We start from the raw sequence: 13159 nt of genomic DNA, 5'->3' as shown, positions 1-13159 counted from the left end.
CTGTTCGCGCCGACCTAAGGGTTGCTGGGGGGGTGGCTTCCCTACCTTGGAGGCTGCAGCGCACACGCACCGGGGGAAACGGCAGGTTCCGGTCGCGCCCGGGCCGAACCGCGGGGTGTGAGCCGCGCGGGCCGCCGTAGTCAGCTGCCTCGAGCAGGAAGTGTCCGAAGGCGGGCGGAGACAGCGCGATGGCCCCGGACCCCTGGTGAGCCCGGGGTGAGGGCGGCCGCGCGGAGGGGTTCGCGAGGGAGGCCGGGATTCCGGGGAGCCGGCGGTCGCCAGGCTCTGGGGCCGGGGAACGTTCGGGAAGAGGGGAGGGGCAGCGGGGCCCCTTCCCCAGCCGAGGGAGACCCTGCCGTGTCCCGCCACCCTCGGTGTTCGCAGGGGCGGCCCCGGATGGGGGGAGGGACACCGGGGAGTTGCGGGCTTGTGCCGAACCCCGGAACATGCCTTCAGCCCTTCTCGGCTGCATCTGGGGAGATTTCCCGCCCGTCCTGGCTGTGGAGGTGGCTGGTGCTGGCTTCCCTGGACTCTCGGGAAAGTGAAGTCCTGGGGCGCCTGGGTGGCGCAGTCGGTTAAGCGTCCGACTTCAGCCAGGTCACGATCTCGCGGTCCGGGAGTTCGAGCCCCGCGTCAGGCTCTGGGCTGATGGCTCAGAGCCTGGAGCCTGTTTCCGATTCTGTGTCTCCCTCTCTCTCTGCCCCTCCCCCGTTCATGCTCTGTCTCTCTCTGTCCCAAAAATAAACGTTGAAAGTGAAGTCCAAGTAACCTTTTCGTGCAATGCCGGTCCATCTGGTGACCCCCACCCCCGGCCCCTTACTTCACAGGCGGAGAAGCCGAGGTTCAGAATGCATGGTCACCCGCCAGTTAAGTCACCAGCTGGCTCTAGGACTTAGATCTTGTGGGCCCTTCAAAAAAACTTACCGGAATCAGGGAGGGAAATTACGCATTTGTTTATAGGGCATTTAACCCTTACCTGAGTCAGCGTCACGAAGGCTGTTTTCCTCTGCTGCAACTTCTGCAGCAGAACAAGAGCTGGGAAGGGTCATTCCCTCCACAATTAAGTCCCAAGGACTGAACGACGACAGACACAAGTACTGACCCCAAGGAACATATTGCTATGGCATATCGGACTTGACTTTTTTTGTTTCATAATGAAAAGCGTGTTATATAGCTCTGCAAAGTTCTTGTTGGACTTTATGTTTTAGGTTAGTATTTCTGGTAGAATTTATAATTGTTGAAGTTGTAGGCAGGATGGCTACCAGGAGAATGGTGTGCAAGATCAAAGTTAGCACGCTCTGGGATCTGGGTGACCTGGCCAATGGCTTACTTGATTTAACGCTAATTTTTTCCCACCAAGTTTTAACAATTGTATACACCCTGATAGAAAATTTCGGAAGTACTGAATATTTGCAGAGGGGAGAAACATCTTCAACTTTGTCATTTGGAATGATAGCCAGCCATTATTGATTTTTAAAATGAATACATTAGTTTATATAATATGCCTGTGTATGTACATATAATGATACATATACAAGCGTCCGTGGCTTTTTGAAACTTCACCTTATGCCACTTTGCTTTTAGGAAAGACCTACCTTAGTTCCTGTTTTCTCTAACCAAAAGAAATCTGAAGGGGGTTTTTGCTTTTATGAAAAAAATGCGGAAAGCGAAAATAGCATTCAGCGTTTATTTTGCAGCAAGCTGTCTTAGGGGCATTGTGCACCCTAACCAGCAGAGTGACCCCCCCCCCCCAAGCTCCTTCCCTGGGAGCTATACTCAGCATGACAGCATCAGACTACGATAGCTTTGAGCTGTGCCTGTGAAAACCTGTGCGCTTTTTTTGGTTTATTTTGTGCACCTGTTAGCAAGATGTGCCTTAAGGTATCAGAAAAAACCAAGAGAGGTCATTTTTGGGGGTCTGAGAAAGCTCAAAAATTTTTCTGTATGAATTAGTGGTCATTGCCCTTTTGCTTTATACCCCATTTTGCCTTATGAAAGGTTTCATTGGAAGACTACTTTTGGATAGTGAGGGAAACCTGCATGTTTGACAAAGCAGGGAACGTTTCCCTGTGTCATTAAGTATTTACTAAAAACAGGATTTTTTTAATGGTACATAACAGTGCATCATATGAATAACCATAATTAATTTCCCTCTTTTGTACCTCTTTGTAATATTAGAGTTTGTTTTGTTTCACTGTTGCAGAGACAGCCCCTTTGTTCCATCTCTTACTTCCTCGGCTCACTTCCTGGAAGTGAACTGTTGGGTTCAAGGATATGAACATTTTTAAGGCCCTTGATAACGTTTTGCTAAGTTGCCCTCCACTTCCTGGAAGCTGACCCCCTCACTTTACACATAAGGTAGGAAATAGAGCTCAGAGGTGATAATCCATTTAGATTGATGGAAGCTGTCCTTGGGCCCCAAGCCCCTTCCCCAGTTCATGCTGAAAATGCATTTATGATTTTTCCCTTTGCTCTCGGGTAGTTTGATTCCGTGGCTTTCTCATTTGTCCGTTGACTATGAAACAGGTGGAAACTCTGCTGTGCTGGTAGCTTAGCTCCGTTGCAAAGTGGGTTGCTGGTCAGGAGGGTAGGAGGGAGTATGGAACGGGGCTTTGAAAACCTTATAAAAACAGACTTGGCTACATACAGCCTTCTGTTCGTGCTGTTGACAATCGTACATCAATGATGCTTTATTCCTGAATGGTATTCGGCTGGTCAGTCATGGCATAGAGCCGTGACCGCTTTACCGGCGTATCAAAGCAAGCAGTAAGCTCGCTTTTTAATAGAAGGATGACTGTCTCTGAACAGGTTCTTTGCTAAAGCTAATTAGCTTTCCTGCCAGGGCAACATGTGTGTTGGTGATGCACCCTTCCTGGAAGAGTTAGAGTTAAACAGACCTTAACGGTTTTGTATTCTGGTTGGTCTTTTCTTTTTTCTTTTTGGTCTATTCTCAAAAATGTTGTGGAAGGTAAAAGAATATACAGAAAGGGATAGTCTAACGACCCCCTTTGTACTCCTCACCCAGGTCCTATAATTACCAGCCTTCTGCCATACTTGTATCATTTCTGCCTTCCACATCATTTTTCCCCAGGTTTTTTTTTTTTTTTTTTAATTTTTTTTTCAACGTTTATTTATTTTTGGGACAGAGAGAGACAGAGCATGAACGGGGGAGGGGCAGGGAGAGAGGGAGACACAGAATCGGAAACAGGCTCCAGGCTCTGAGCCATCAGCCCAGAGCCTGACGCGGGGCTCGAACTCCCGGACCGCGAGATCGTGACCTGGCTGAAGTCGGACGCCTAACCGACTGCGCCACCCAGGCGCCCCTGTTTTTTTTTAAGTAAACCTTACGTGTGTATGAATTTAACTGTGCATTCAGTGTTTTTGTGGTAGAACAGGGGACTTCCTGCGTGTTTCCCTTTTCAGGTCTTCGGTCTCTGCTGTGGCATCACCATCCTCTGTGTCCCTTGGGCCTGAAAACTCCAGTCATCCACTTTTTCTTGCCCTCCTCCTATCTGATTATTGAATATTTGGTTTTTCTTTCAAATGCCTCTGGCATCTCTTTAAAACTTTTTTTTTTTTGGTAACATTTATTTAAATTTTTTGAGAGGGACAGAGAGAGTGAGTGTGAGTAGGGAAGGGGCAGAGAGAGAGAGAGAGAGAGACAGGATCCGAAGCAGGCTCCAGGCTCCCAGCTGTCAGCACAGAGCCCGACGCGGGGCTCGTACTCACCAACTGCGAGATCATGACCTGAGCCGAAGTCGGACGCTTAACCGACGGAGCCCCCCCTGGCGCCCCTGGCAGTTCTTTCATGCTGTCTGTTTCTGCCTTGGCCCCCCCCCCCCCCCCATGTTTTTAGTTGTGTGCCTTGCAGACAGGAGATACTGGTGACCAGTTATGGAATGGGAGTCTTCTGGTCTCCTGCCACTCCTCTCTCGTTCCCAGCCATTTATGTAAATGAGTGCAGGTTTTCCTAAAGTAGTACTTTATTTATTTATTTAAATGTTTATTTATTTTGAGAGAGAGAGTGTGTGTGCACAAGTGGGGTAGGGGCAGAGAGAGAGGGAGAGCCAAGAATCCCAGCAGGTTCTGTGCCATTAGTGCAGAGCTCGACACGGGGCTGGACTCATGAGCCACGACATCATGGCCTGAGCTGAAATCAAGAGTCAGAGGCCCTGCTGACTAAGCCACCCAGGTGCCCCTCAACTACTACGTTAGGTACTCGTGTGTTTGATACTGTGATGAGGCTGCCCATGACCTCTTTGCCTGTGGTTCTCAAACTTTGCTCCAGGTAGGAACACCAGGGGGAGTTTTGACAACTCCTTGTGTTCAGGTCAAACCCCATTCCCAGGGCGCCTGAGTGGCTCAGTCGGTTAAGCGTCCAACTTCGGCTCAGGTCACCATCTCGTGGTTTGTGAGTTCGAGCCCCGCGTCAGCCTCTATGCTGACGGCTTGGAGCCTGGAGCTTGCTTTAGATTCTGTGTCCCCCTCTGTCTCTGTCCCTCCTCTGCTCACAATATGTCTGTCTCTGTCTCAAAAATAAACATTAAAAAAAATAATAAGAAAACCATTCCCGTTTAAGCAGGATGCTTGGGTTTGGGAGCCAGGAATCGGTTGTGTTGTTGTTTCAAGATTCCCTGGTGATCCCAGCATGTAGCAGAGTTTCAGAACTAGCACTCTCCAAGGCTAATGTGGGAACGTAAAGATTGGGAGCAAAACATCTGGGATTTTGGCCTTCTGCATTTCCTAGAACCTCTTCAGGGGCTCAGTCGGTATGCCAGAGTATCCCCTACAGCTCCAACGTCCTCTTTTTTCAAAAGCCTCCCCTGATAATTCTGGTGTTCAAGGCTCCGCAGAAACTAGCTCCCACGCATCTGTCCCCTTTTATACCTTACCCTCTCACCCAGGGCTGCTCAGCCGAATGTGCCCCTCCCTCCTGCTTCAACCTCGCTGTTCAGCCCAGGGTGTCACCTCGTGGCCCAGCCCTGTCCAGTCCGAGTGCCTCGGCCGACACTACTTTCTCTCCCTCCCAAACTCCAGGAGTACTTACCATTTAGGCTCTGTGGTTGTTAGGCAGTGTATCATACCTTATTATCGATTTCCATAGGTCTGGTCTGGGACCACAGAGTCAGACCTGTCTGTGCTCCTCTTTTCAGAGGTGACAGTATGGAGGGGAAAAGGAGAAATGTGGGGGGGGGGGGTTTGCCGTTATCGAAAAACACATTTGCCGAGTTCCCTCAGTGGATGAGTAATGTGTGGGAGTTCAAAGATTTTTAAGAAACGGATCATTTACTATTTCAAGCAGAAATGGGGACATGGGGGCAAACAGCAGTTTTCCCTAGTTTGTGCTAGGACAGCCCTAGTCCCTCCTCTGCAGAGCAGGGCCACCTGGTAGGAGAGATACAAGGTGTACTTAGCTGCTCTCTGTAGAACAAATAGGAAGCGAAAAGGCTGTCCCAGAAGGAAAAAATAAGGGACCCCGGGGAATTTATTGTGGATTTTTCAAAGCCTCCCGACACTCTGAATAACAAATAGAAGCTCGGCAAATGTTTCCAGAGAGTTCTTGTGAGCTTAGATGTCCGGAGGGGGTGTCCTGCGTCCCAGCGCATTTTGTTGGAGGATAAACAGTACCTGCTGTTCCTGTTTTGTGAAGCTCTTCCCCAGATACCTGCCTGGCTGGCTTCCTCACCTTGCCCCTTACTCTCTGTTCTTTTATCCTGCTTTATTTTTCTTGTTAGCGCCTACCAGCCCTGGACATACTGTGTCTTTATTTATTTTATGCTCCTTGAGCATAAGGGACTTTGTCCATTCGGTTCGCTGCCCTGCTGTCCAGTGCCTGGAACCGTGCTCAGCCCAGAGGAGCCTTTGCATAAATGTTTGCCGCATGTTCTGTGAGTGGATGAATTCGAACAAGTGGTTGGGGACGTAGTTTGCAGTGGGCGGTACCACTTGGCCAAGTGGACCTACTAACTGTTTGTGCTGATTTTCTCACTTGTAAGATGGCGATGGGAGCGGTACCCCTCTCCCGGTGTTTTTGTGCGGATGAAGCGAATTGTTGCAAACGGAGCATTCAGAACAGAGCCCGGCTCACACAGTATTTTCTATGACAGCAACACGTGTCGCTGTATTCACTATTCTCATCCTCCCCGTTTGACTTGGTGGCTAGAACTAACAAGTGGCGCGCAAGTCGTGCAGAAAGTTGCTTTCAAAGAGCCTGAAGCATTCTTCTCCTTTATGCCTTTGATGCAGGTTCTCCGCGTACGATGCCACCTGCCAAATTGCACAAGACATCGCCGAGAAAATCCAACAGCAAAATCAGCATGGAAGAAGTGGTGAAAATACAATCAGGGTGAGAGCAGGAGAGAATTAGGACCCGGAATGGTTTGTCTGAGCTCTGAGCTCTACAAACCCTCCTACTGCTGAGACTGTGTGTGTGTGTGTGTGTGTGTGTGTGTGTGTGTGTGTGTGTGGCTGCGAAGCTTACGGGTGTTGCATTGACCTTACAGTCAATCAGTGAATCATTATAACTGAGACGAAATGAAGCATGACACCCGTTTAATTTCTCCTGTTTAACCGTAAAAGTGTCTAACAATTTCCTAGTCCAGCTCAGGCCCCAGGTAGTAAATCTTTCAGGCTCTGCAGGACAAGAGGCTACGCCTTCACCTCTCTGAGAATCTGTTCTTGCCAAATGGCCTTTTTGACATTTTACATTTATTCTATGTAATACATGTAATAATTTGCATTTTATATAGCTTGCAGGCTGTATAAAAGCAGTGGTAGGATTTGGCTGGGGAACTGTGTTTTCCAGACCCTCATGGGTTCACTCTAGCTCCTTCGATTCAGATCCCAACACCGCGGGTTTCTCTCTAACCTTTCCCCTTCCAAGTTGGTATTTTTCTTTTCCGGCAATCAGAACAGGGAGATCTTTTTGCTCATGGGGTCTGTCTTAGGGGTTGCAGAACACAGTTTTAGACACTGTACCACCACAGGCACCACCACAGACACTTAAGTCTGAGTTTGTCTTTCCTTTTTTTTTTTTTTTAAATGTTTTTATTTATTTTTGAGAGAGAGAGAGACAGAGACAGAGCGCGAGCCGGGGAGGGGCAGAGAGAGAGGGAGACCCAGAATCCGAAGCAGGCTCCAGGCTCTGAGCTGTCCGCGTAGAGCCCGATGCAGGGCTCGAACCCATGAGTGTGAGATCATGACCTGGGCCACAGTCGGATGCTCAACCGACTGAGCCACCCGGATGCCCCAAGATTTCATACTTTTTTATGGCTGAGTAATATTCCATTGTGTATGTCCACTGCATCTGCTTTCTCTATTCAGCTATCAATGGGCGTGTGGGCTCTTTCCATAATTTGATTATTGTAGATAAAGCTGCAATAAACATAGGGGCGCACGGTATCCCTTTGAATTAGTGTGTTTATATTGGGTTGAATACCCAGTAGTGCAATTACTGGATCGTACGGTGGTTCTATTTTCACCTTTTGAGGAAGCTCCATACTGTTTCCACAGTGGCTACACCAGTTTGCATTCCCACCAACTGTGCACGAGGGTTCCTTTTCCTCCACGTCCTCGCCAACACCTGTTGTTTCTCGTGCTGTTGGTTTTAGCCATTCTGACAGGTGTGAGGCGATATCTCATTGTGGCTTTGATTTGTAGTTCCCTGAGGAGGAGTGACGATGAACATGTGTATGTTGGCCATCTGGATGTCTTCTTTGGAAAAGTGTCTATTCGTGTCTTCTGCCCATTTAAAAAAGTTTTTTTTTAATGTTTTATTTATTTTTGAGACAGAGAGAGACAGAGCATGAACGGGGGAGGGTCAGAGAGAGAGGGAGACACAGAATCTGAAGCAGGCTGCAGGCTCTGAGCTGTCAGCACACAGCCCGACGCGGGGCTCGAACTCACGGACCATGAGATCATGACCTGAGCCGAAGTCAGACGCTTAACCGACGGAGCCACCCAGGCGCCCCTCTTCTGCCCATTTTTAAATTGGATTACAGTAAAACCTTGGTTTGCGAGCATAATTCGTTATGGAAACAAGCTTGTCATCCAAAGCACTTGTATATCAAAGCAAATTTCCCCATAAGAAATAGTGGAAACTCCGATGATTCATTCTACAAAATATAAAGAAAAATAAACAACATTCACTTTTAAAAACCTTCATGGTGGTGTGAGGGAGACAAGAGAGGAGGGTTACTGTGTAGGACGACTTTCACTATCACTGATGGATGTTGACTACAGTACGGTATTAATAGAGTCTTATACTGTATTTAGCGTAACTGGCAATAAGGAGGCAGAGGAAAGGGTCTCTATCTGCAGGCAGCCTGACCTAGAATGGAGCAAAGCATTCCTAAGCTCACTCTTGGATGGAAAAGCAAAGGACTGTCCAGAGATGCTTGGAAGTGACAAAAAATACACTAATGCCTGTTGTGGGCACCTTCCAACGTTCTGAAAAATCACTGATTTCTGCCAAACACTCCAGCCTGAGACCGAGCATCCGAGTGTGGGAGCCGATGACCCACAATCCCACAGCGAGAGAGAACCATTGGCTCGGTTGTGATCATGCGACGTTCAGCATCACATCCTACTCGTACTGTGAGACATTGCTCGTTTATCAAGTTAAATTTCATTAGAAATGTCTGCTCGTCTTGCGGATCACTTGTAGAATGAGTTACTCACAATCCAAGGTTTTACTGTATTTGGTTTTTGGGTGTTGAGTTGTGTCAGTTCTTTATAGAACTTTATAGAACTGATTTTGGATACTGACTCTTTATCGGATATGTCCTTTGAAAGTATCCTCTCCCATTCAGTAGGTTGCCTTTTAGGTTTCTTGATTGTTTACTTTGCTGTGCAGAAGCTTTTTTATTTTGATGTAGTCCCAATAGTTTATTTTTGCTTTTGTTTCCCTTGCCTCGGGAGACATATCTAGAGAAAGGTTGCTATGGGCTGTGTTCTCTTCTAGGATTTTTCTGGTTTCAGGTCTCACATTTGGGTCTTTCATCCATTTCAAGTTTGTTTTTGTGTTTGGTGTAAGAAAATGGTCCAGTTTCATTCTTTTGCATGTTGCCATTCGGTTTTCCCAACACCGCTTGTTGAAGAGACTGTCTTTTTCCCATTGGATATTCTTTCCTGCTTTGTAGAAGGTAAAGTGACCATATAATTGTGGGCTTATTATATTAATTTTTAGTACTTCTCTATGTAATCATTTTCATTAATTTCTGGCTTCCTCTTCCTCTGTTACTTTTTGCAGAAGTAAGCGTGTGTGTGTGTTCTCATTTCTCTTTCTTTTCCATAAGATGCTCCTTTGTATCTCGCTCTGTTTATTTACTACCGTGTTGTAGTAATCTCTCCATATTAATTCTTCGAGATCTTCGCTGTTCTTTAGGACTACGTAGTTGTGCTACTGCACGGATACGCCATAGTCCATTTAACCTGCCTAAGGATGGGAGTTTAGATAATTTCTCCTGTTTTGCCGTTATGAACAATGCCACAATAAATAGCTTTATGTTCTTCCTCCCCTTGGTATTTGTGGAGGTGTCTTTTAAGGGTGAATTCTCAGATCCTGGGTGGATGTGATTTTTTTTCACCTGCCACCAAATTCCTGTCCACAGGGGTGTGCTTACTCACCCTTTGACCAGCAGTGCACGAGTTTCTGTTTCTTCACAGGCTGGCCAACAAGAGGGTGCCATCTGATAAGTGCGATATGGTATTTCAGTGTCGTTTCAAATGTGCATCTTTCATGTGTGAATCAAGTGAAGTGTGTTTGCACATGTTTAAGCATCATTTACATTTTTCTGAGAAGTTCTTCTTTTGTTAAAAAAAACCCTTTTTTTTAAAATTGGATTGTTGGTCTTTTTAGTCTTTAAGAGTTTCTTATCTAGTATGGAGATTAGTTCTTGGTGACATATTATAATTTATTTTCTTTATTATTTGTTGTTTGGCTTTGCTTAGGATATCATCTGCCATGTGAAAGCATTATTTAAAAAAAATTTTTTTTTAACGTTTATTTATTTTTGAGACAGAGACAGAGCATGAACAGGGGAGGGGCAGAGAGAGAGGGAGACACAGAATCTGAAACAAGCTCCAGGCTCTGAGTGGTCAGCACAGAGCCCGACGCGGGGCTCAAACTCACGGACCGTGAGATCATGACCTGAGCTGAAGTCGGACGCTTAACCGACTGAGCCACCCAGGCGCCCCGAAAGCATTATTTTTTAAATTTTTTTTTTCAACGTTTTTTATTTATTTTTGGGACAGAGAGAGACAGAGCATGAACGGGGGAGGGGCAGAGAGAGAGGGAGACACAGAATCGGAAACAGGCTGCAGGCTCCGAGCCATCAGCCCAGAGCCTGACGCGGGGCTCGAACTCACGGACCGCGAGATCGTGACCTGGCTGAAGTCGGACGCTTAACCGACTGCGCCACCCAGGCGCCCCCGAAAGCATTATTTTTTAAACAGAGTTGGCTAGCATCTTTAACTGCTTCTGTATTTTCACTCATACCTTTTGCTATTTCTGGGATGTAAGGGAATTCATTTCTGTTTTCTTCTAATAAACGTATGGTTTCACTTTTTTACATTTAGACCTCTGATTCATTTAACTGGTATAATCTTCTTGGGTACTTAATTTCTAATTATAAATGAGTTTTCAGTGTGGCCAAATTATTGCCCATGGTAGAAAAGTTTCCCGATGTAGACTTTCTGGATTTAGGTTGTATAAAATTTTAAGCCTCTTCAACATACAATTCTGTCCCAATTCCAATTATCTTTTAAAAATCTTACTCATTCTGTCAGGTGTAAGTATATAATAGTTTAATATGCTTTTTTTGTTATTTATGCCATTGAACCTGTTTTCATATATTTATTGGATACTTATATTTCTTCCTTTGTGAATTGCCAGTATATGTCCTTAACCTAACTTATTATTTCTTTTGTTTTTAATTTATTTATTATTTTGAAAGAGAGAGCAAATGTGAGCAGGGGAGGGGCAGAGAGAGGAAGAAAATCCTAAGCAGGCTCCATGCTATCAGAGCAGAACCCATCATGGGGCTCAATCCCACAAACCGTGAGATCATGACCTGAGTCGAAGTCAAGAGTCAACCGCTCAACTGACGAACCACTCAGGTGCCCCTGAGAAAGGTCTTTCATACCCAGAGATTATCTAAATATTTCATCTAATCTTCCAAATTTTCTTCAATCTTTCCTTCTGTTTTTATTTTATTTTATTTTTTTAATGTTTATTTTATTTTTGAGAGAGACAGAATGTGAGTGGGTTAGGGGCAGAGAGAGAGGGAGACACAGAACCCGAAGCAGGCTCCAGGCTCCGAGCTGTCAGCACAGAGCCCCACGCGGGGCTCAAACTCACGAGCTGTGAGATCATGACCTGAGCCAAAGTCGGACGCTCAACCAACTGAGCCACCCAGGCGCCCCTGTTTTTATTTTATTTTTAAACATGTATCTTTAAAATATTTAAAAGTTTATTTTGGTGCGTTGTAGGCATCAAATTTTATTTTTTCCCATTTGCTGAATTATTCTTTACCTCATCCCCCCAAGATAGGAAATATCCACAGGGCGCCTGGGTGACTCAGTGGGTTGAGCATCCAGCTTTGGCTCAGGTCATGATCTCGTGGTTTGTGAGTTCGAGCCCTGCGTTGGGCTCTGTGCTGACAGCTCAGAGCCCAGAGCCTGCTTCGGATTCTGTGTCTTCCTCTCTCTCTCTGCCTCTCCCCCACTTGCCGTCTTTCTGTCTCTCTCTCAAAAATAAACATAAAAAAAAGATATGAAATAATCCTGTATTTCATTCACTGAATTTATTTTTGCACAGCCATACTGCGCCTGGACCTCCTGTTCTGTCATACTAGTGAAGCTTTCACTAACTGCCAGCATCATATTCTTGTAGTTTTCATGAAGATTTAATATCTCATTGTTGAAGTGCCCCTCTATCACACATATTCCTTGTCTTTTAAATTTCTCTTTATCTATGTTTTAGAATAATTTCGCATGGCTTCATTGCAATTCATTTGTCCTGTGCCTCTGTTACCACCTCTTTTCTAGTAAGAGAACTCCACATGGGACTTTGAATAGATGTGTAGTTTATTCATAGATTAATTGGGGAATGCTTACATCTTTACAATATCGAGTGTTTCCTTTTATTCATTCCTCTATCAGTATTTACTACATAGTCGCAATGTGCCAGGCAGGTCCTAGATGTTTTTTAGGTTTTGTTGGTGTTGTTAATGATGTTTAAAAATAATGATGAAAAGAAATGCTCCCTACCTAGTACTTAAATTTAGAAATGCCCTGGATTTTTTTTTTTTTTTTTTCATTTTAAGATTGATTACCAGACTGACTTCTTCTCTGGTTTCTAGTAATTTGTCAGTGGATTCACCTAACTTTCCCAAATAGACTTATCCATTTATATATCATGATGATTTCATCTCCTTCTTTCCAGCCCTTGTGTATTTCTTTAACTTGTCTTATTGCGTTGGTTACAACTTCTAGACCAATGTTGGAAAATATTACGGTTAAGGTAGTAATGTTCCATTCTTAGTTTTCTTTCTTTCTTTTTGTTTTGTTTTTAATTAATTTCCCCTGTGCTGTATCAATCATACATTTGTTCTGTTTGTAACCATTAACACTGTCGGATTTAGTATTAGATTTTCTAACATCAAACTGTTCTTAAATTACTAGGATAAATTCTACTTGGTGATGGTATGTTGTCATTTTAACGTAATTCTGAATTTGCTTTGCTAATATTTTTAAAGACTTTTGCATTTTATAATCCTCACAGGAGATTAGCATGTGGTTTCTTTTTTCTTTTTTTCTCTCCCCCATCCCCTCTCCACCCCCTCACCCCACTCCCCAGTATCTCTGTCAGTGATTGTTATCAGGGTTGTGTTAGCTTAAAATATGAGTTAGGCTCTCCATCTTTTTCTGTGCTTTGGAAGGTTTCTTGCAGATTATGATGATGGAAAACTTTTCCTGGTTTTAAAAGTAACCATTTTTCTTATAAAATATTAAAAAAATCCACTACTTAGAGATAATCGCCCTTGGCATTTTGAAGTATTTAGTTCTTAGATTGATTTTTTTTTTCTCTGTGGGTGACATTTCATTTTAGGACTTGGTTTTTTTCTCTTTTAATAAATTATGCTGGCTATCTTTCTAT

General features: G+C 44.9%; 2 protein-coding genes across 5 annotated transcripts in view; one reads left to right on the top strand and one right to left on the bottom strand.

Moving 5' to 3' along the window:
- CFAP52 (cilia and flagella associated protein 52) overlaps window positions 1-547 on the bottom strand; it is a 44875-nt gene extending 44328 nt beyond the window's left edge. The window contains exon 1 of the mRNA XM_086686002.1: window positions 46-547. Coding sequence (XP_086542128.1) covers window positions 46-472 — 427 coding nt within the window. The 5' untranslated portion in view covers window positions 473-547. The remainder of the gene's footprint in view (window positions 1-45) is intronic.
- The window catches only part of STX8 (syntaxin 8), a 220894-nt gene continuing 207799 nt past the window's right edge, over window positions 65-13159 (top strand). For 2 of the 4 annotated variants that reach the window (XM_086686005.1, XM_086686006.1), the window contains exons 1-2: window positions 65-205; window positions 6247-6346. In XM_086686005.1, coding sequence (XP_086542131.1) covers window positions 189-205; window positions 6247-6346 — 117 coding nt within the window. In that variant the 5' untranslated portion in view covers window positions 65-188. The remainder of the gene's footprint in view (window positions 206-6246; window positions 6347-13159) is intronic. The other 2 variants (XM_086686008.1, XM_086686007.1) reach the window with 2 other exon arrangements.

This window comes from Puma concolor, chromosome E1 (genome assembly GCF_028749965.1).
Source record: "Puma concolor isolate L17-30 chromosome E1, mPumCon1.1.hap2, whole genome shotgun sequence".
NCBI lineage: Eukaryota > Metazoa > Chordata > Mammalia > Carnivora > Felidae > Puma > Puma concolor.
Note: the sequence above shows the minus strand (reverse complement) of the source record. Positions and strands in the feature narration are given on the sequence as shown.